The sequence below is a fragment of the Taurulus bubalis genome (genome assembly GCF_910589615.1).
Source record: "Taurulus bubalis genome assembly, chromosome: 10".
Taxonomy (NCBI): domain Eukaryota; kingdom Metazoa; phylum Chordata; class Actinopteri; order Perciformes; family Cottidae; genus Taurulus; species Taurulus bubalis.
In genome coordinates this window covers 15053269-15075774 of record NC_136598.1, presented here as the reverse complement: position 1 = coordinate 15075774, position 22506 = coordinate 15053269, and the positions used below count along the sequence as shown (strand labels likewise).

General features: G+C 42.2%; 1 protein-coding gene across 1 annotated transcript in view; it reads right to left on the bottom strand.

Moving 5' to 3' along the window:
* Positions 1–15153: 15153 nt before the first annotated feature.
* The window catches only part of arhgef12a (Rho guanine nucleotide exchange factor (GEF) 12a), a 35577-nt gene continuing 28224 nt past the window's right edge, over positions 15154–22506 (bottom strand). Inside the window, exons 23-41 of the mRNA XM_079225304.1 lie at positions 22351–22489; positions 22215–22247; positions 21973–22124; positions 21573–21719; positions 21254–21339; positions 20389–20514; positions 20030–20144; positions 18221–18321; positions 17951–18028; positions 17707–17782; positions 17444–17611; positions 17202–17289; positions 17035–17112; positions 16847–16941; positions 16552–16752; positions 16206–16442; positions 15800–16026; positions 15627–15702; positions 15154–15514 (exon numbers count right to left, since the gene is read on the bottom strand). Coding sequence (XP_079081430.1) covers positions 15504–15514; positions 15627–15702; positions 15800–16026; positions 16206–16442; positions 16552–16752; positions 16847–16941; positions 17035–17112; positions 17202–17289; positions 17444–17611; positions 17707–17782; positions 17951–18028; positions 18221–18321; positions 20030–20144; positions 20389–20514; positions 21254–21339; positions 21573–21719; positions 21973–22124; positions 22215–22247; positions 22351–22489 — 2234 coding nt within the window. The 3' untranslated portion in view covers positions 15154–15503. The remainder of the gene's footprint in view (positions 15515–15626; positions 15703–15799; positions 16027–16205; positions 16443–16551; positions 16753–16846; positions 16942–17034; positions 17113–17201; positions 17290–17443; positions 17612–17706; positions 17783–17950; positions 18029–18220; positions 18322–20029; positions 20145–20388; positions 20515–21253; positions 21340–21572; positions 21720–21972; positions 22125–22214; positions 22248–22350; positions 22490–22506) is intronic.

Genomic DNA, 22506 nt, shown 5'->3' with positions numbered 1-22506 from the left:
ATCAGCCAATCGTGTCCAGTTCTGGAATTAAAATGCTCCGTTCGGCTCTGGTTTTGTTGCGGGTGTCCGCAGAAACACGTCGCTTTGCCAAAAACGCGTTATTGCAACGTAACTCAATGCTCCCCCCGTATAGTTCTCTGGATGTTGCTCCGCGCCTTCCTCCACACACCGAGACTCATTTGGGCAGAAAAAGCGTGTTGCCGATAACATCAGCAGCAGTCCACTTCAATTTGATCTTTAGATGACCAAATCATGCCCTGTTCTATGGGGCGATGGAGCGCCCGGTGAATAAAAGAAGCACCCACATCCCAAACATTTGGAAAATGGACACTTTACCCCCACGAAGAAAATCAGTCCTTGTCACACCGGCGAAGAGTTTTATTGTTTCCTTCTTAGTCTTGCCTAAAAATCTGATAGGCCCGCTAAACTGGGAGGTCTATATATAGTGTTCGGCTTGTTTTAAGGGTACCGGTGATGCTGCGAATCCTGCATCTCACTAACCAGAAGAAGAGAAGAGTGCAAAGAAAAAGCCAGGCAGTGATTTCGCGTAATGCTGTGCGTGCTCCTACGAAACAACCCGACGTGTGAAACACGCTCTGTACAAAAAGAAGAAGAAGAAGAAGAAGAAGAAGAAGAAGAAGAAGAAAAAGCTTTTACATCGTTGTGTTGGAGGTGTAGTCCTGTACAAGCGGCTGTATCCACTGCGGTCCGGGTGGAGAGATGCGGAGCACAGTGAGTGAGGTGCAGGCGAAGTCTCGTCCCCTCTTTCTTGCGCGCATTCACACAGTCGGGAGGGATTTTTTTATTTTTTTTTGGTTGGTGCCTTCCTCACAACGCGGCTGACCAGACGTGAAAAATGAGACGCTCCGGACTCTTGGTGCATTTATAGGAGCGTCAAACACTCCAGAGCTTGTCAGAGCTGCGTTCCCTCAACACGTGAAAGCAGCCAGCATCGGAACAGCGAATCGGATCTAAAAAAGAAAACGGAGATCTTCACGATAATGGCTGCATACTGGAGGGTCCAGCAGTGAGATCAAGACTTTTTATTTATTATGATGCAACACAATCACTACGATCAGTGTAATTGCACAGCACATAGAGCATCCTACCCGTTTACTGCACCAAAGGTGAAAATGTAAAAAAAAAAATGTTGTAAATCTTGTCCAACTCAGTCCACTGGGAATGCAGCAGGCCCGGACAGGGCCGCAGCAAGGTGTTCTTCCTTCTGAACAGGTGTAACGTACAACACAACCACTGACCTTATCACCAGTCAACAAGCAGCCTACAGCCTTGGCTTGCACTTCTACATCTGTCAACACCAGTGGGGAGCCAATGGGTCATCTGTAAGGTCACACAGCTGCTCAGTGTCGCCCTATGACTGGTTGTTGCTTAAGTATTTCCTGCATTCTTAAGGACTCCAGAGCGACCACCAGTTCATTGAGCAGTGAGAAGGTAAATTGCAACAATAGAGATGGATGTCCACTTTGTAACAAGTGGATGAATCACATCGAGTAAAAGGGGAAGGCTGATGTAACTGGACATTTGAGAATAATGTTTTCCCCACCACTCCAGTCTCATGTGTGTCTTTTCAGGGGAGAGGCTCAGAGATACTGAAAAGCAGCCCATCCACATGCAGCCATATTGCTCAAAAGAGAATTCCTCTGAAAATTGAAGCATCGCGTCACGTACATGCAGGTTGGGAGGAAAATAAATTGAGGGATTATTTTCCCATGATGGAAAACTAGGTGTTTTTTGTTGTTGTATGTTGCATTGCTCTTGGATCACAGGGCTTTATTCTTTAGAAATCACCTGCAGCAGCAAGTTATTCACAAGAATGTTGAGATGTGCCCTAAGGAATAATAGTGAATTGATTAATTTCACTGTTGTATGCACAAACACGGATTTGATTTTCCATATCCCGTTGTGAATTATCACTGATGCAATTTGCATACAACAGCTATGTGTTGAGTAATGTATGACCAATTATTGATAAAATATGAAATCAGCATGCTTCAAGTGAGACTCAATAAAGTGTATACTCATAATCAACATTCCATTGTGTTCAGAACAAAAACATATTGGGATATTTGTGTTTGGTAATGCAGGGCCAGAGTGATACTAATTATGATACCATAAGCCCTCTAGGACAAAAATGAGGCTATGTCGAATATATATTTGGCTATTTGCTATTCTCCAAACGTATTGGCTAAATGGTAAATAGGTGGATTTTGCCTTGAAGTTTCTAACAACTACACCCTATGTTTCACTAAAAGCAGCCTTCCCTAGCATTACAAAATAACCACCAGTTCTCTGTTTATGGTCAACTCCTTTTCTCATTCCCGCCCCCTGATCATTTGCATGCAGTCCCTAAGTAAAAGTAAATGTAACAACAAAAGCTGAAAACCAAGTTTTTTAGTACTAAATTAAAGTGTGTTTTACAGAACAAATGGTTACATAATTTTTCTCATGTAATGACAAAAATAATCAGACGCTAGAGACAGAGAGAATCTAATGATAAAATATGCACATTAAAACAAAGAATGAATTAAAGGGCCAGTGTGTAGGATTTTAGGGGATCTAATTGCATAAATGCAATATATTATTCATAACCGTTTTCGCTGGTGGATAATCACCTGAAACTAAGAATCATGTTTTCATTAGTTTAGAAGGAGATCGTTATATCTTCAGAGAGTCCACCATGTTGCACCACCATGCTTCTACAGTAACCCAGCACGGACCAACCAAACACGGTCTCTAGAGAGACATCTCCAGCGTTGACGTTTCCAGAAGTCCTCTGGCATGCTTGTGGAAGTGACTTGTGACTCTCGTTTCTTCCATAGTAGAGTTATTATGGGAAGGATGGCTTCATAGCGAGGTGAACAGGGGTTACCACAGTTTTGCACTCGGCAGCTCACGGCACCGCGGTCTTGGAAAGGGAAGAGTGAGCGGAGTGGTTTGTAGTTAGTTGCACTCTGCAACTACACCACTGCATGCAACCTGATCCTATACTGTCCCTTTAATACAATACAGTGGTTTCATGTGTTCTTGAGAAGAACGTTATTATATCTAAAATAATCAAATAACTATTTTACTTACATTGTTAGATTTGGTCTTTAGCCTGTCTGTCATTACTGTAATACATTACGGACCAGTGACTGTTTTTTTTACACAGTTTACCACCTGAGAAAACCCCACTCAGATCATAGACATGCTTTCCGAGCTGATTATATTAGTTTATTGAATATATCTAAATTATATCTTGGGCTGGTTATGATACATTTGAATCTTATTTGAGGCAGCCTTTGGGATGAATTTCCTCAGGTAACACTGAGGATTGCCATTTACTTTTGCATCGTTTTTGTATTACGTCTCATCTCTTGCCACATCTCTTTTAATTACAAAAAAACATGTTTTAAAAAAAGCTTTGTAAATCAAATGTATTAGTGTTACATTAATAGCAGTTGTATGGTTTCAAATTCAGTGCTGATGAAATTGTAACAAAGTACAACTTTGAATTAAGAACAGAACATACAAGTCTAATTGTTGATTCAGTCGATTTAAAAGTATAAATATACCAAAACAAATGTTTAGATACTGGAACATAGTTACCTTTTTTGTGCATGGCAGCGGTTCTGGTTTCTCAATAGAATCTATACACCATCACACTTTCCCATGAGCAGATATAAAAAGAAACAATTCCTACATTATTGACGAACTTAAATAGTGAAGTAATTAAATGCACTGCAGTGGTAGAAAGGCCTATGCATTGCGGTCCAAATAGCCACCGAACAGGACTGGTTTGCTGAACAATATTGCAGCTTAAGAGTTCCTAGGATATGAATGTGCATATCTGGTGATATCCCATTTCAGGCCCAGTCACAGATGTGTGCATCTCCTGATGTGAAATAGGTTGTTAATGGTCCATGGGAAAAGCTCTTAACTGTGGCTGAAAATCTGATTCGTGGAACTGGCCCCATTGACAGCTGCATAGCATTTGCCAAGAGTACAGACAAGTATATGCTTTACTGAGTGCCATCGAGTATTGGGTTGTAGTTGAACTGTGGAACAAGTCACTGAAGCAAGATGGAAAAGCAGCCATATAAAAATAGACATGTTCATAAATATGCTGCTTTCAAGCCATGTCATCCAAGAGTCTGCCACTGTCTCTCAGCCGTCCATCAATGGTGAGGGGGAACTGGCCATGCAAACAAACCAAGGCATACATACTTTAAACAAACCATATTTGAGCTAGTCATTTAGTCATTTCATAATTAGGCAGCACATTGACACTGCAATAGGCGTTATTGACAAAGCCTTAAATCCCCTGCAGCAATGTGTGGGTGAGATGGATGTGAATAAGGCTGCTGATGCTGTAATGGCAGGACAACGGTACAGTCACCTCACTATGATGCGAACAAGGGTGCGTGGTGCAACTTACAATGGATGACACATTTATCCTCAAGTCAGAGTGGGTGCCTCCCTACTAGCTTATTGATTGAAGCAAGCTGGCAGGGTGCAGTAACAGGGAATAAAATGCACTGACAAATCAGTACAGGGATAGTCAGCAATTTCCCTCATCAGCATTCAACGTATTATTCTATTGACAGCTGTTTTGGCATTGATTCCCTTATTCACTTGTCAACCTGAGGTTCTTTTTCTATGAGTGGACTGGTGTGAACTTTGCAAACCAGAATTAAAGATCACTCATCATTGTGAGTAAATCTGATCTCCAATAAGTCAGTCTGACGGTGAGAGTTTAAGGCCCTGAATACTTTTTCTTCAATTTTCTTTAACTATCGGCGATAGTGTCAAACATTAATGCATAACCGTTTCAAATATGTCACATAAAAGATGTTCTGGATTTCATCTACGCTCCTCTCACTCCCGAAGTGGGTGTGGAAAACAGTGACAAACAATTAAATGCACCAATCAGGATTTAGACATATTTGAATAAAAATGTGATCATGTTCATGGTGCCAGGTCCTTATCAATCAAATGTGATCAAACCACACCGACACAGTCCTGATGAAGCAGATGAGCTGAGTTTTTGATTCCCAAACTAAAAATAAATGACCACTGCTCAAAAACAAGCGCCGCTGTATGCAGGCATTCTGCTCGAATTTGTCGAAAGACAGATTTCATATAGTCTTGCCAAAAACAAAATTAAACTCATCAAGCGGTGTGCTTGGATAGCAGCGGCAGAAGTAGTTCTGTTTGCTGATTTCCAAACACACCGGCCAAAACACTTTGGGCAGAGAGTAGCGGCTGACGATCCAAAATAGTGTTCAGTGTAACGCAAGATTAGCCGTGGACAGACACAGAGGTGCATACTCGACGCACCTGATTGCATTATCCTCCTTAATAGCAAACAATGTTTTTGGTTTTGTTTCTCAAACTTTAACAGTTATACATTTCGTAATAAATATTTAATTATCAAGAGAGAAATACTTCAGATTTTAAACTATATTTTCAGAGGCTGTAAAAGTCTTCAGCTGCTATACCGTTGCCCTTTTTGCAAATTATATTCATACATCAAGCATCGACTTCTAAGGGATTGTTATGTATCTATTACTCTACGTGTACATGAGACGATAATGTACAATGAAGCCAAGCAACGGTATGCAGCACATTTGGCAGAACAGCTTTCAATGACAATGCACCTTGTCATGGGGGATAACAGACAGAGCATGTATCCAATGGCATGGAAACAATGATATGTACATATATGTAAAGCCCTCAATACGCACTGGTGCATGTCCACACATGCATGGAGAGTAAACCTCTTCACCTTGACAGCAGCTTGTATTTAGGATTGATGTACAACTTTGTATTCGGGATTGATGTACAACTTTCCGCCACGAGTGGTTCAACACCCTGTGAGCTGCTGCAGTTTCAGACACTGCAAGTCCGGCTGGTAAATATTCATTAGCTATGAATCAGACCACTGCTGCAGCACTGCTATGTCGATGTGTCAGGTTGTGTGGCACTGTGTCTGTGCACGCACACAAAACACACACTTCTACCACATCACCTTAAACCCCCAAAGGTCCCCCAGTATTGTGCATTGTGACCAACCGGCGCTGTTTATTTTGCATCAGCTAACGGGACAGATCCCCGTCCTCCCTCACACTGACAGCAAGCTAATGGCTCTGGCTTTCTTCCAGTGTAGAGAGAGATGGGAAGACATAACATGATGGATGAGAGAAAAAGAGTGGGGAAGAAGGAATAAAGCAGTGAAGAGTAGATTGACATGAATCTGGAGAAGTGAGTACTCGTTTTCCATGTTTGTGTCACAGCTAAGACAATAATTGTATGCAACCGTTTTGAAAGCAATCATACAATTAGGTGCCGCCTGGTTATGAATTGGATGCGAGACAGTGGATATGTCTCTTTGTGGAAAAGCTGCTGTTGAGCATGATGAGTGCCTGATGGGGAAACCCGGGGTAACGTGCAAACCATTACACAGGCAACGGAAGAGCAATATTACACTCAGCCAAGGAGAATGGACAGTTAAGCGTCTTCCTTACCCATTCCAACGCAGGAGAAATGAGCAATGGGGACAGGTGGGAGCATTTAAGTGACAGTAATAGTTTGACTCAAATCACTGCTTGCGAGGTATCTGGCTGGCAAGTAGGAGGCTATACTTGAATTGGTACATAAACATAAAAACTCTCAGAACTGTTCTTGTGAATGATCACAATCAAATACTGATCTCAGGAATGGGCATGCTTCAAAAGCTGCACTCTTTTCCAATCACTGAGACGTAGCACACATCGCCTTAGCCGCACCTTCAGGAATACATCATCTGTCAGGTGATGACTCACCAAGGTGAATCTTTGACCCATAATTAAGACAGTCAGTTTGAATTTGGTTAAATTCACCTGCAGGCTAACACACACACACGCACACACGCACACACACACACACACACACACACACACACACACACACACACACACACACACACACACACACACACAACATATTCTCTTATCTTCATTTCCCCTCCGTTCAGGCGCAATCTGTTCCAGGTGTCAATCACCAGCCCTGACTTTATTAGGGGTTAAATAGCTCAGATCACAATTTGCCCTCCCTCTAGAATTGACTACACATTGGCAGGGTACATCTTTGTAATCAGACAACTACATCATAGCCACTGGCACACTGGGGCTGTCAGTGACTGACCTCTACAAACAGGGGGAAATGAAAGATCAGCTTTTACCTAAATAAGCTCAAGAACAAGCGCTGGTATTATTTTTGATAGGTCAAAATAAAAGCCCAAAAGCCCATATGCTGTAAAAGCAGTTTTGAGAGGCATGAGCCTCTTTTATCGAGTTTTCAAGATGACGATATTAATGCAGGACTGTAAAAGCCTCTCTCTGGGCCACCCCTTAATAGGTGTCCTTCCCTGACGTCCTCCCTCTGCCAAATAGTGGCCTTCTGAACCAGTTTAGCGAGATTAGCAGGCCCCTTGACTGGAGTCATTCTCTGAAGAACCCTTGGGTGAACTTCTGCTCTAGTAGGTCTTGAGAGACAGCTGACCTTCAGGCCTTACCAGGGATTAATAGTGTCCACTGAATTTGTGCCCTTTTCAAAAGCCAGCAGGATGCCATCAGATGAGTTAAAGTGGACGGCAGGAGATACTCAAGGCCTCCGGCTTGTGGAGAGAATAGCAACAGACGACCAAAAGGATGGGTCATCTTCAATTCCAGTCAGGTTTGATTGTTATTCTCTTTCTTTGCTCACTCTCGGCTTCTTTCTTTTTCAAGTGGATTCATTCCTTCCTGTTGACATTAGCATTGGAGCATTATTGATCAGCACTCTGCAGGAGCAAGTCAGGTAGATTAAAAATCACCTGACCCCACCTTGGTCTCTAAGCATCTATTCAGGACTTTCCCGACAGCCGTGCGTTACTGATCATTATCTAATATTGAGATGCAGGTGGCGCTATGAAAGCTGAGAGAGGCGACGCTAGCCCTCCCTCCCAACACCTCAATGGACACCAGACACACAGCTGCAACCGCTCAAATCCACTCTTTTTTTAATTTTAAAGATTTTTCCCATTTTTATAACAGGTTTATTTTCTAAAAACGGTGAGCAATGTAATGTTTTTATTCATTTTGAAAGCTCAAATGAAATCAGAGCAAGAGCTCTAATTCTCTAACTCTCAGAAATAAGATGCTGATACTTAGCAGGGAAAAGAGTACATTTTGCTCCATTGCATCTCCAGATTTACGCTTTTCCCCCTTCTTTTAAATTCGCTGTTTACAAATACTGTCGATGTAAAACAAGCCTTTTCAGCTTCAAAGCTCATGTAAAATTCATGCTCATGCTTAAAACATAAACCGTGCCAGCGGTGGGGCATTAGTGTGACTCATAAGAGGACAGCATGTTATAATGATGGACGTGGGCTTTAAAGAATACTGCAAAAAGCCAGTTTATACTGCACATGCTCCCCAAGAATGATGACACAATTAAGGAAGCTCTGTATACTTCATATAAGAAAGGAAGACTTGTGATTCCTAGACGATCCATGAATATGGTTGTACAAGGAGGAATGGGGGGGAGGTTTTCAACAATTATGTAATTTTTCAGCCATGAGTCCTCGTCAGGTATGTGTTAAATCCAGTGTGAGCCCGTATACACCAGCAGCTGCTTGAAACTGTATTGGAGTGGTTGGATGTGTGGCACACTGGCATGGCAGGCTTAGTTAGCTCGATAGTGTACCCGGGCAATGCCGCACAATTACTTTTAGAGTAGCGACCAAACGAATAGTGACAAAACACACAGTGGAGACGTAGCGCAGGTCAGGGACACAAACCATGAAAGAGACAAGAGACCCTTGGTGCACAGCCTGACGTACCAAATGCCTGCAAACCAATTAACCTAGGTGGAGAATACGGTGCATTCCAATATCCATACTACGACTTAGGATGCCAGAAACGTAGTTACTGTGCCCCATTGCTATGTCAAATGCAGTATGCCAAAGGCTAAGGATGGACCGCATCTGGCTGTATTTCAAGGATACAGCCTGGGACACGTTCCTCAGCTACGGGGGACAAACGTTTTTGGGTAAGATCGAAAGGATGGCGGCCAATATACAGTAGAACGTTTTCAAATAGAAAGTTATTTTATCAAGGATCTTTTCAATAATTGCAGAATTGCAGGTCTCACACATGTATGTTTTCATGACACCCTCCCAGTGGACACCTCGGTGAAACAAATCCATCACCCTCATGCTCTATGATCGTGTGCCAGCTAGCGCCTTTCGGCAAGTGCAGACCAGATTTTACTGCATGTAGGCTAGCCCGGTGATGTGACTCCTGCCATCTCCTCATTTATCTTTCCTTGTCGCACCAGCATGCTTTTCTGGCTATTTTGACCCACAATCCTCTGCACTGCAGATATGTGAGCAAGAGGTGCAATGTGAAGACGTAGTATCCAATTGGACGCACACTGCATGCGGCAGTATGTGCTGTGTAAGGGTATCTGCAGTATAAGGTGCCATTGGCGACTAACAAAATGTAGCTCTTCGCGATATATGTTGCTCTATATTTATCTCTTTAGAAGCTAAAATGGATCCATTCCCACTTTTTCCTAATGTAAAGCCACACATTTGTGATTTTGGGAAATACAAAATAAATTGAATTCAATTGAATTCAAGGAAAGCAAATACATGTTGAACTATTCCTCTGATGGTTAAAAGACAGATGCATTCTACTGTGTTGTGTTCTTTTTTTGATTAACTCGTATTGTGTGTGAAGATTGTGGCTGTCACATATTAAGGAGGATCAATAACTAATCAATTTCTTCTCTCGACCAAATCCAGCTGGAGGAGCGAGGCCATCTCCATTCACCGCTGGCACGTATAAATGAGGACCCATCACGTGCCCAGAGGACAACACAGAGCAGCTGACTCCAGCCATGTGTCTATTAACCCTCACTTTAAATATTCACTTTGTTTTTATTTCTGATTTTGTTGGTAACCTCGCAAGGCAGAAGCACCAGCTGTGTACCTCGCCGGCGCTGGTCACCAAAATCAGCAAAATGCTTGCGTGCCAAAAAGTGGCATCAATTTGTGCTGCGACTCTGAGCGATGTTAAGCTCGGTCACAGCTCACAGCTCAACACCTCTCTTTGGTTTCTCTTTCACAGCAGCCCAATGCCAGCTGGCCGGCCCGGAGCTTTTCACCCAGATACTCCATCAAAGTGCGGTGTGGTAATTAGACAGGGTTAACACCAAGCCACGGCACAGGTGCCTATTAGGTTGATTATCAAGGGTCCACAGAGTAGGCTCAGGTATCCTTCCTTGTTGTGCGGCATAATGACTCTGAGCCCTTTCAGCAGCCCATGTTAGCATATTCCTCCCATTTGAAGGAGTCGATTCATTCATCTCTCAGCCTGGCAAACACATCCTCTCCACATCTCATTGTTGTGCTTGGGACAGTGATTACTCCAGAGAGGCCGTGGATTAATCAGAGTGTGGAGAGCGCATTGATCTTTAGTCCAATCCATCAGATATTGGCTGCTGCTCGATGAAGGGGGAGAAGTGCAGCATGAAAGTCAATCCTATAAGGTCATGGGTTCCACTTTGGAAAACGGGTTATAATTGAGGTGACTGTGTTACATATGATCATAAAACGTCCGTGATTTAGAATGACATGGATTTGACGGTTCAACCTGATTATAAACAGGCTTTTAAAAAAGAGATTTTGGAGGGGAAAAAAGTGTAACTATCTGACGTGTTTAATACCATTTATTGTGTGTGTGTGTGTGTGTGTGTGTGTGTGTGTGTGTGTGTGTGTGTGTGTGTGTGTGTGTGTGTGTGTGTGCACTAATGTCAGGAGAGAAAAACAAATGTAGTTACAAAGCCTTTTCCTTCTCTCCCCAAAAAAGATTACAGCCTCAGCCATAAATCATCATCTGAATAGTTTATTTATTTGAATCCATCTTTAACTTTTAAGGAGCAGTCCATTTTGTTTTCTTCTTTGTTGATTTCCTCCACAGTTTGAAATATCATATTTTTGGACAAGCTGAACAAGGTGATTTATTGCACCGTAAAACAACCCTCTTGCTAGAAAAGCTATGCAGAAGTAATGGAAGATATAACTAATTATTTTGTTGACTGATCTTAAGATTGACCTCACACAATCTGGCCTATCCCACTGGTGATTGACCACGTGTTGGTAAGAGCAGCAGCTCAGGATGTGCAGGCGGCTGCACACACTGATGAATATTGATGAACAGCACACTCCACACTAAAATGAGGCACGCAGAATAGAGAATGAGGCCCATCCTGGTCATGATTTACGGAGTGACAACATGAAGTTTTGACATGGGTAATGATACTGAGTACCTCTATGTGGACAACACCATGCAGGAACAAGCAGTCATGCAGAAACATGGTTTGTTTAAATGCTATGCGGCTGCATACTACTGTGTAAATATATAAGACCTGAAACATCAGAATGGTAATAGATGCACTTGTAAATGCATTAGCATATTGATGAGAAACTCTTTTGGGACAGTTACATGCACACATGTGAATGTTGTTCAGAATTTGATGATTGCAAAGCCGTTTTGGAAGATGTGGATGAAAAAGCCCACATTCTCCAGAAAATTCTTGTTTGTTTCCTGTCACAGGTGAGTTATTTAGTCAAGCATCCTTATCTTGGAATTAAGCCCCATGGCATCAACCATAATGATGCGCTCCACCATAATCACCCGCAACAGTTCTATGTGCTACACAGCATCAGGTAAACACATCAAATCCTCAACTTGATTTTCAGGCCCATCCGAAATGTGTGCAAATTAGTATGTGAGTAAATGTTTTCATACTATATTTAAATGACACAACCGTTTGGGTAAAAGTAAGAAATCAACAATGCAAATCTTTGCTTTTTGCTGAAGGATGAGGCTTCATTTCCCTGCCTGACTCATACTGTAGCACTGTTGCATAGCACGGAGGGAGGAAGAGGAGGAAAGCTTGTCTCACAAACTGTCCTCCTTAAAGGCTCCAATGTGACTGACACCTCTCTCCTCTTTGCCACTCCAATTAGCTCGGTGACAGGTGCATGTGGAGAAATGAGACACTTAATTACCATCTCTTCTCCCTCTGTCCTCTGTCCATCTTCCTTTTGACTTTATCCCACCCTGTCCTCCTTCTCTTCCTTTATAGTTTTTCATCCCTCCCCCTTAGACACACAATTTTCCCATTCATGCCATGTCTGGCTTCTCATTGTCTGCTCAAAACATATTCTCTCTCTCTCTCTCTCTCTCTCTCTCTCTCTCTCTCTCTCTCTCTCTCTCTCTCTCTCCTTACCCCTCTCCCCTCGCTCTGTTTCACTGCAGCATGCATACAGTCGGGGTAACGGGAGAGACAAGAGAAAAAGAAGGAGCATGTCACGCAGACTGCGAGGCGTCCTCCTGCTTTCCACTCAGTCACAACAAGCAGAATCACTGCCAGGTGTAACACTGATGTGACTCCACTAACGCAGGTGGCAGAAGGTCCTGACAGAGTCACAATGAATGCTGAACGGTCCTCTGTGGTATCCTCTTGACCACAGCTTTGTCGCATTATGGTGGAAAACTGGATACGTTCCTCCATTTATTTGTCAGACACTAGTCATCTGGAAGCTCAATAGGTACCCTGGGTTATTTAAAACACTGATGTCACTGCAGGTTTCAGGGTGGGTCTTCTTGACTAGATGTTTAATGGTGGAAGTTTGCCACCTGCTGGTTATGATCATTTTCCAGTGTCCTTGATCAAACCTCTTTTATGATTCCTTTAAAAATACTCACCATCCTGACATTTAGGCCTGCCAAAAGTCCACAAAAAGCATTTCATTCTGTTAAGGTCAAAAGGAAATTCTAGACATCCGACCAAGAGGATCACATTAAAATGCTCCAAAATGTCCGATTTACGACCCGTTTTCAATTTTGAAATGGCCTTAGTCATCATTCAGTTTTGGTTACTAACAACACATCATCTTTCAGAGCCCTGTATCCATTAACAATACACATGCTCGTTACATTACTGTCTGTCTAAATGCACCGGCACATTATACCTAGTATTCACTTGCAAAGTATTGTATAGCACACCTCCACGCTGTCTGCTCAAATTGGAATTAGAGCCAATTTCATTTTTTTATTTGACTTTTTAGTTCAGTCAAATTATCTTTGTAGAACAAGAAACAAAAAAAGGACTAAGGACACCTTATCTGTAGCATTGTACACACCAGAAGATTTGACAGGGGACGTTCTAAAACCACATTAAAAGACACAAGGGAAACTTGTAAAAAAAGATGAACAGCCTTAACCAAAGCATTGTTTTCAGCCACAGTAGGCAGCTGTTGTCATTGAAAAAGGCATGATAACCGCCGAGCATCAAAACTAGAGAAAAATTGAGCAACTAACAGCTAGATGGTAAACATAGTTGAGCAGCCAGATGTTTTCCTCATGGTTAATGGTTAGTGGTGAATATGGGACTTGCATTCACCAGGTGGACAGAAACACGACTCAATGAATGAGGTTGCTCTGTGTAAACTGTAGGATGTTAATAAAGGCAACTTTTGGCTAAACATTGTCACCACAAGGTGAATATAAAATCCCTTATTTTAGGTTTAAATAAAAAGCACTTGCTCACATTAAGTTATTGCGTAGTTACATTTAGCAAAAGTAATGAATTGGGACCTATGACACCCTTTAAAAAGGGATTTTATCAGGAGAGATTGTTAACAATAAATCTTACATGAGGATGTATGGAGGTGACATCTTATCAGCGGGGAATATAACGAGCATATGATGATACTGACATCTGAGAAATTTATACCATCTGATACAGGTAAGGACACGAGGTCAGTACATGCAGGACAGATATATGACCAGCTGACATAGTTAGGTTTACATATACCGACATATCTCACAGCCAAATTCAAGGATAGGCTTTTGTTTTACACTTGCTGATCCATCATGACTAATGCTAAGGTGTCCTTGATCTTTCTCATGTTTAAAGTGATAAAATAGCATTTAATCATCTCTCCATTTCTTAAACTGTCATTCAATAAGTGCTGTACAAGTAAAATGTGATACTGACCACCTTTATATGAAATTCATAAAAGATCAGGTGCATATAAAAGCATAAATGGGAAAATAAAGCAAGGTTTTCCTTTGAATGTGTCATGGCACCATTTATTTATTAAAGTTATGCATAACCTTCCAACTTGATCATTGTACATATGTTGAACTTCATGACATTATTAGAATATCAGGCAGTCAGATCAGCATCGCTGTGAAAGCAGAAAGAAGCAGCATTTCTGTCAGGAGCTGATACAGAAAGAGCATGAGCGCTCCTTGTAGAGGGGGAACGGGGCAAGATACCCAAATGCAAATGAAGAAGCATGACATATAGAGTGTGGGAGGGGATAAGATAAATAAGCATGAAAGACACTGGGCTGTGAGGAAGAGGAGAAGGCTGACACCCGTAAGTGTTCACAGGAAAAAGAAGGGGAGGGGGGGGGGTCACACGCATAGGAGAAGAGGAGCAGCCGAGAGGCAAAACACCCCTCACAGTGAGGAGGAGGAAGAAATAGGCAGCACGAAAATGTAACAGGACCAGATCAGAGCCTTCAGACTCTTCATTCTAGTGAACACCACACTAGAATTTATCTGAAATTCTAGACTTAAAACACATTTCAAGAGTTTGTAACACAATGGGATCTAGCCATCATCAGTGCAAGTCTGGCCTCTATCAGTCTGAATATATCCTGCCATGTCATCAGGGTACGCTAGACTAGCGTGCTTGTATGCTAGCGTGCACCCAACACTCACACTAACCCCGATGTACTGAAACAGGAAAAGCATCCAAAACGGTAACACCATGGCCAAAAGCATGCAAGCAATGTTGGAAACACTTTTTTTTTTTTTTTTTTTAAATGAAAAGAAAGAAAATAAATACATCTTGGGATAAAAAAAATCTTAATACATTATCTTAAAATGTTCCTTTTCTTGTTTTGTGTTTCATATGGATATATATATATATATATATATATATATATATATATATATATATATATATATATATATATATATAGATTATATATAGATATATATATGTATATATCTATATATACATATTCTAAACACACATCTTTGTACATTTTGGTATAAGTTCTCTTTCTTGCAGGGAGATCCGGGGGAAATGGGTGTTATATGGTAGAGGGGTGAGGTTGTTGGAGCAATCCCACTTCCCTGATTGCCTTGTGCTGATATAGGGGGACGCGGCATCACAAAGACGACTCCACCCTTCAAACGTTTCTGCTCACACTCAGTCTCTCATTCTCTGTGGCAACCACGGGCGAGGGTGATGAAAAACAAAGGGCTCAGCAGTGAGAGGACAAGCTTATAGGATGTCCAGAATGTCCAGGACACAAGAAGTAGGAACAGACCACAAGACAGTACTTCCTCTTTGGGACCAGAGCTAAAAGCTGCGGTACTGTTTTCCCACTATCTCTTATCTGGAAAAAAAAAAATGGAGGTGCAGGATCAGAAAAAGGACAGAGAAAGGTTGCAATTCAAATATTAAAGTCTAGTAATTCCCATGTTGACACTGAGCATGAATTGAGATACCTTTGTTTCCATCTGTGTCTGCTGCTGACCTCTCTGGCCTTTGGCATATTAGATTATTGTACTTGGCCTCAACCTCCTGAGAGAAACAAAGAGTCCACGGTCAGATCAGGCAATATAAATGACCACAATGATTAAAAGAATTTGTGTTGTTGAGCTGGACGACTGTTTGATACCTTCAGATAGTTGAGGTTGGCCTGAAGGTTTCTAAGGTGAGACAAGACCTGTCTGCTAAAAGAGGAGAGGCTGCCGGCCTGTGACGTTGAAGAAAAACGCAGGTTGATTCCAGAGTCGGCAGCGCAGCCCTGTGAGGATCTCAGCTGCTTTCCTGTAGCCGATGCCAAGATGTCATCATCTGTGCTGCTCTCCCCTGGGCCACCATAACCCTCCAGAACTAAATACCCTGCTGATAAAATCAAATGATGCGATTTAGTACGACTACTGCTGGATCAAGGGGAGACAAAGAGCCCGGAGAATGCTGCAATGTACAATGCCAACTGTAAGAAACATTTATCTCCGGGTTCAACCTATTTAAAGCTGTATGAATAATAACAGCTACATTTTCAAACTATCCAGGCTCACCATAATCTTCAGGAGAATCAAAGAAGCCCGTGTCCCCAGAGCCCAGGTCCTGAGTCGGGTCCTCTGTCTGGGAGCTGTTCTTCTCTGAGCCATTGTGGACCATCCCCCGAGCGCGGCTGTCTACGGGTGTCCGCAGAGAGGTGGTCCTGAGAAGACGTACCCCGGTGGAGCGTTTTGTTTGCTCTAAAGCCTCCTGGGACATCAGCTGGGTCACCAACACCTGCTTCAATGCTGCCACTGAGGGAACGATGAGGAAAAAGGGGTTATGAAATCTACATACGATAATCTTTGTGCAGTCGACTGATTGAGCCGATTTCATTTCGAGTCATCTGCTCTGTGTGCTTACATGTTTTCAGTGCTTCGTCTGCTTTGGAGGGAAACATGTTAAACGAGTCTCCTTCTTTGCCATCTTCAGCCGCTTGAGAAGGAAGCTCTGGGTCCACAAAACCTTCCTCCTCCTCCTCCTCTGCCTTTATTCCCTCAAATGGATTATTACTTGGTAGAGAACTCTGCGTCACACTTCTAGGGGCTGGACTGCTCTCTTTATCTGAGGGCATTGCAATTAGATAAGGATTATCTGCACAGTCGACTAGGATAGAATATTTAAGGCAGTACAAATGAAAACATGTTTCTCCAGCTACCTGTGGACTGGGTGCTGCCGGTGGATGTGCGGTCTGGGTCTCGACTCAGCCTGGAAACACCTGCTGTAATGATCTCCACACCGTCTCTTTCCCCACTGGCACACAAGCAACATCTTATGTAAATAGCTAGCTCAAAGGCTGAGAACGATCTGATTGGATCATATTGGAAAGATGATAAAACAACTTACTCAGTCTGAGGTAATGGTATGACGCTGTGAGGTTTGACTTTCATGGCATCAGCTCTCTGGGTGATTAGACTCTGCCACCTTGTGCAAGAAAAAAAAAACAGTCATTAGCCTATTTAACAACTGGAGCAATACCAATTAAATTAAAATCAATCAAAATGTGTACTAACGTTCTCTGATCTGAGACTGTGGGCGCCATCAGCTCATAGATCTGGGCTCCGTTTTCCGACATAGACAGGACGAAGAAGGACTTGTTGTCTGGCAGGAGAGTGTGGGCAGTAGGTTCAGGGTGAGATGCATCACAACATGCTTGAAGCCATAGACTTCTGGATACCATATTTAGGGAATAATAAGTTACTGTACTGCGTATTTAAAAAAATGCAAAACAGAGAGAGATTTGGTGTTAACTGACCTGTGGCCACAGAGCGCACCAGCACAGTGTTGAGTTTGATGATAGGGCTGAAGATATGTTTGGTATCTGCGGTGCCTGCCAGGTTTTTACTGTGACACTTCAGGATCAGACGTTCATCTTGTTTCTGGAGCAGAACCAAGATGTCCTGCAGCAGGAGGGTGTACAACTCTGAAAGGAGACAGGGTTATTACTTATTTCCAGTTTTTGGCAGTAATAGAAGAGTTTAATAACAATCAAACTCATATAATGTGCTGATTACAAACCAATAGTCTTGTCCTTGTTCACTTTCCATGACAGAGGCCCCTCGTGCACCATCGTTCTCTTGGTTAAATCCAAATTCTGAATTAGGTAGAATGGGAAAATAAATGTAAAGCTTATAAATGCTTGCTCGTGGTCCATGGAGCCTTCTCCACCAGCACTACCTTTCTACCGAGCAGTTAATTCAGATAGTGTACAACAGGTGAGTGTGCTTTGAATGAATCTAAAAGGGTCATGTAGATAACTCACTTTCAGCTCCAGGATCATGGGGTTGTCCGTCTGCTTTAAAGAAGAGAGGTCCAATCTTCTCTGATAGTCCTCCAACCTCTAGAGAAAGGACGAAAAGAAATGGAGGCAGAGGAAACAGGATAAGTGAGCGCTCTTTAAAAAGGAAGCCACTGCCCGGGGAGCAAAGAAGGTAGTGAAACAAAAAGGACTTAGGATGAGACTGAAGGGGAAGAAGAGAAAAGTCAAGGGGATGGCATAGTATGGAATGCAAGACTTTAAAAAACATCCTACCTGCTTGTCCTCAGATTCCTTCACAGCCTGGTTGACGTGATTGAGAATCTTTCGACAGCCGTCTGCGGCCTGCTTCACTTTGTCCTTCTCTACGGTGTTGTCTGAAAGACATTATGACATCAAATTAAAAATAAGGCCTCCACAGTTCTGTCCAGGAAACTGATAGTTCCTCCGTCCATTAGCACACTATCGTTCAAGAATTAAGATAAAGCAGGGGGGCATTATGATCCTGTAATAGCTGGTTATACTTTATCGTCAGTGCATTCTCTCTGCGTGATGCACAAACCCCAGCCAAGACTAAAAGGATGGACCAAATAATGGGTGAGACAATTCCCAAAATGTGCACAGCCGCTCTGTATCCATTAAAATGCTAATTTCTCCATTTGTCTCTGTAATTCACTTATTGGTAACATGCTGCCACACAGAATAAAAGTGGATACAAATAAACTATGAAATAAAGGTTCTATCTATAGAGTTACATCTTTATCTACTGTATTCTATTACATCCAGAATATAAATTGCTAACTATATGTATTAGTCCTGTATTGGTTAAATACAACATAAGTCAATTAGCTTTCATATTGAATTCATTGACTCGTAGAATTTAATTGATTTTAGGTTTAAAGAGAGAGGTATAAATAATTGAACTCTTCTCATGGAGTTCATGCAGGGGTGTTGTAGCGGTACAGAAAAACTTGGAGCACAAAATGATTTCTAGTTAAGTTATAATTAACTATGACTAACATAGTTAATCACACACACACACACACACACACACACACACACACACACACACACACACACACACACACACACACACACACACACACACACACACACACACACACACACACACACACACACACACACACACACACACACACACCTCCAGCATTGAAAACTGCCGACCAATTGCTCTGGCCAGTGTACTTTCTAAAGTACTAGAACAAAAACAAATTCTCTTAGATAGGCTTCAAGAGTACATCATAACAGCTGATTATCAATTCGGTTTTAGAAGTAAACATAGCACAGATCTATGTATTTATGCACTGAAGGAAATTGTTAGTAAGTACAGTCTCCATATAGTGCTGGTTTACAGCAATTGCTCAGAGTCTGCTCACGGTATGCTGTGCACTATGATATAAAATTCCACTCTAAAAATAGTGTCATAATGATAGCTAAAACCAAGGGGGATCAGAAGCTACATTTTCCTTCTTTTTTTAATGGGAGACCAGGAGCTAAATGTGGTGGACAAAGTCAGATATTTGAGTCACATCATCAGGAATGACCTAAGTGATGATGACGATGTGCAGTGGCAGTGTTGCAAACTTTATGCACAAGCTAACATGTACATGACTATTTGTGACTGAGTGAAACTAACTTTGACGTGTGTAAATAAGACGGGAGGAGAGGGATCAGTTTTTTGTCTTAAATAAACTGTAAGTGGTCCTTCAGGCATGTTGACTTCCTTATGGCTTCATGCATGTCCAAATACCCACTGTCTTTACTACCTACACTGTTTTATTAAGCTGCAGCAATAAGCTCAGTCCCAGAAAGTTAATTTAATTATTTTGACTTAGAAATGCACCCACATTTTTTTACTAGTTTCAACTTCTCAAATGTAACATTTTCTGAAACCAACAATTAATCAAGAAAATCATCTGTGAACTAATCGATAATCAAAATCTTTCATCCAAGACCATGTACACAGTTAGTATGTGGAGTAATTTGTGCAGTAAAATATTCATGTGCACAAATCCCTGCAAACCGTTGTGAGAGGAACTGCATGGTAAGAAAACACTACAGCACCTGTGTACTTGGCGATGTTGTCGAGTAGCAGAGGGTATTTGGTGAGCCGCTGCATCTCGACAGGAATGATGTCCTTAAGCTGCAGTCGGCGACACTGTCTGTTACTTTCTGCCTCCTGCAAAGCAATAAAAAAACAGTGAGGATGGGTGAACTTAAGCTGTCGCCAAAAAGCCCAAATACATCTTTAAACAAGTATAAATCGTGACTGAGCAATACTATACATAGCTTAGGTGTTTGCTCAGAGAATTGACATTTCAGCTGCATTTCTCGTTTGTGACACATTCTGAGCATTCATTCAGAACAGTAGCCAACTACACATTTCAAAGATTAAACCAATTTGGAAAGCATAATGTTAGTACCTGGACGAATGAAGTAAACCGCGAGTCTTTCTTCTGCTTGGTCTTGATGATCTCAAGAGCAAATGGCTGATTGCTGCAGAACGTCCCCACCGCCTTCTTGATCTTCTCCTCCTCTCCATCGATGAACTGTAACGACCAAACCCAAGACAGGACAGGGCACAGACGGGGATCAGTCACTCGGTCGATCTGGGTCAGTGGTAGTTGCTATGGAAATGTCTAGTATTGAACCACTACAATAAGCAGCAACTCCCAGAAGGGGGCCAGGCTTAAGACCTCGTAGCAAAGACAAGTTTAAATGTAGACAAGATCAATGCTCGGACCCTCAGGGGACCATTTACCCTACTTATACCCCACAGAGGCATTTTAGACAAGGCTGCCAGCTGCAATGCAGCTACCGCACATCAAGTGTATGACACATGATATCGAGATGTCAGCCAAATCTAGGGCACTGACTGACAACCATTTACTGAGAAACAGGCTTCCACTTCACTCGCTTGCTTCCACTGTGATTACATTTCTTGGCTGAGTTATTCTTTTGTGTCTCGTCTCAGGTTTTGACTTTCAGGATTTTGGTGTAGGATTCAAGGATGTAGTGTTAACCCCTTCTCTATCCTATTTGAACTGTACATAACCATTTTCCCGTACACATGACATTTGAAAATTATAAGAATTGAGGCTGAAGAAAGCAATCTCATGCCAACGTCAACATCTTTTCTCTCTCGCTATAAAGCAATTTCGGGCAACAGTTCAATATCTTTGTGAACAATACGTTTTTCTTCTACCACATCATTCATCTTGAAATTTATTCAATATCAGAAAATGTTTGAAAGGGGAAATACAATTCCAGCCTGAGAATTGGACTTACCCAGGAGAGCAAGTCGTCTCCTATCTGATCAATTACTGAAGACTCATTTCTCTTCCGAACAGCAGCCATTTGCTCCAGTATCGAAACTGAAAGTCAAAAGAGAGGCACCAACGACAGTCAGTGTGCGTTCGTGTACATACAATGAAAAAGATGAAAAATACAACACGAAATGTGAGGGGGCTGTGTGTGCTGCTGTTGTAGTTAGCTTTACTTTTAAACTTTATTTTGATTCTTACTTTTTACTTTTTGTGTGTTTTCTTTTACTGAATCTTAATGGTTCAAGAGCAGCCATGCCTAGATACGATTGGAGGATGTGTACCATGCAGCTGTAGAATCTCGTCCAGGTTGGTGAAGATGTTCTTGATATCAGCAGGAGGCAGGATGGCCTCTTTGGAGAGCTTCTGGTAGAAAACGCAGTCCAAAACTCTCAGCATCCTTACATGTGCACGCTCGGTATAAAACAGCTCTGCAGACACAATGCAAGATGTTAATTGAAGATGGCAGATCATTTGCACAGCTCAACATGATGTACATTAGACAGCAACTTGGGTTGGACCCCAGCAGATGCACTGCTGCTGCATATCTCTCTTCTCCCTTCTACTCATATTCTATAAAACAGTATTTTAAGTACATTGAAGAGAAACCTCTTATATTCTTTAAAAATAGATCCGGTTAAAAGGAATTGCAATATAATGTGAAGTGGTAAGCCGTGTCCTCACCATTGATGACTTCCTGTCTCTTGATTTCCTGAGGCCTGAGGCCCGCTAGGATCTCTCGCCCCACCAGCTGCTGCCAGTTTGGAGGGTCATGCTCAGAGTCGGTTCCCTGGTCGTCCTCACTCTGGACGTCGGCTGCACCCAGGCCCTCAAACCTACAAGGCAAGACAGAATGGGAGCTCTTCATCTGGCAACTAACTAACAACTTGGATGTGAGCGGTGTGAAAATGATCAGGTATTCTCACCTTCTTAAGACCTTTGGTGTTCCCTCGTGGGCTCTGCAAAAATATTAACAGTATAATCAATGTTACAAATAAATCTCTTCTTAAGGGAGCAAAACTATTAATGCAAATTAAACTGAAAATGTGACAGTAAACGCACCTATCGCTTTCTCGGTCATCCTCTTGCAGTTGGTCCAGGCTGTAAAGGTCAAAGTGCGAAGCAGGGTATGGCAACCCATCAAGGGGGTCGGCCTGAAGGCCGTCACTCAGCCTGGACGGGCCTGAGGTCGGAGTCCCGCCTGAGAAACAAGTAACA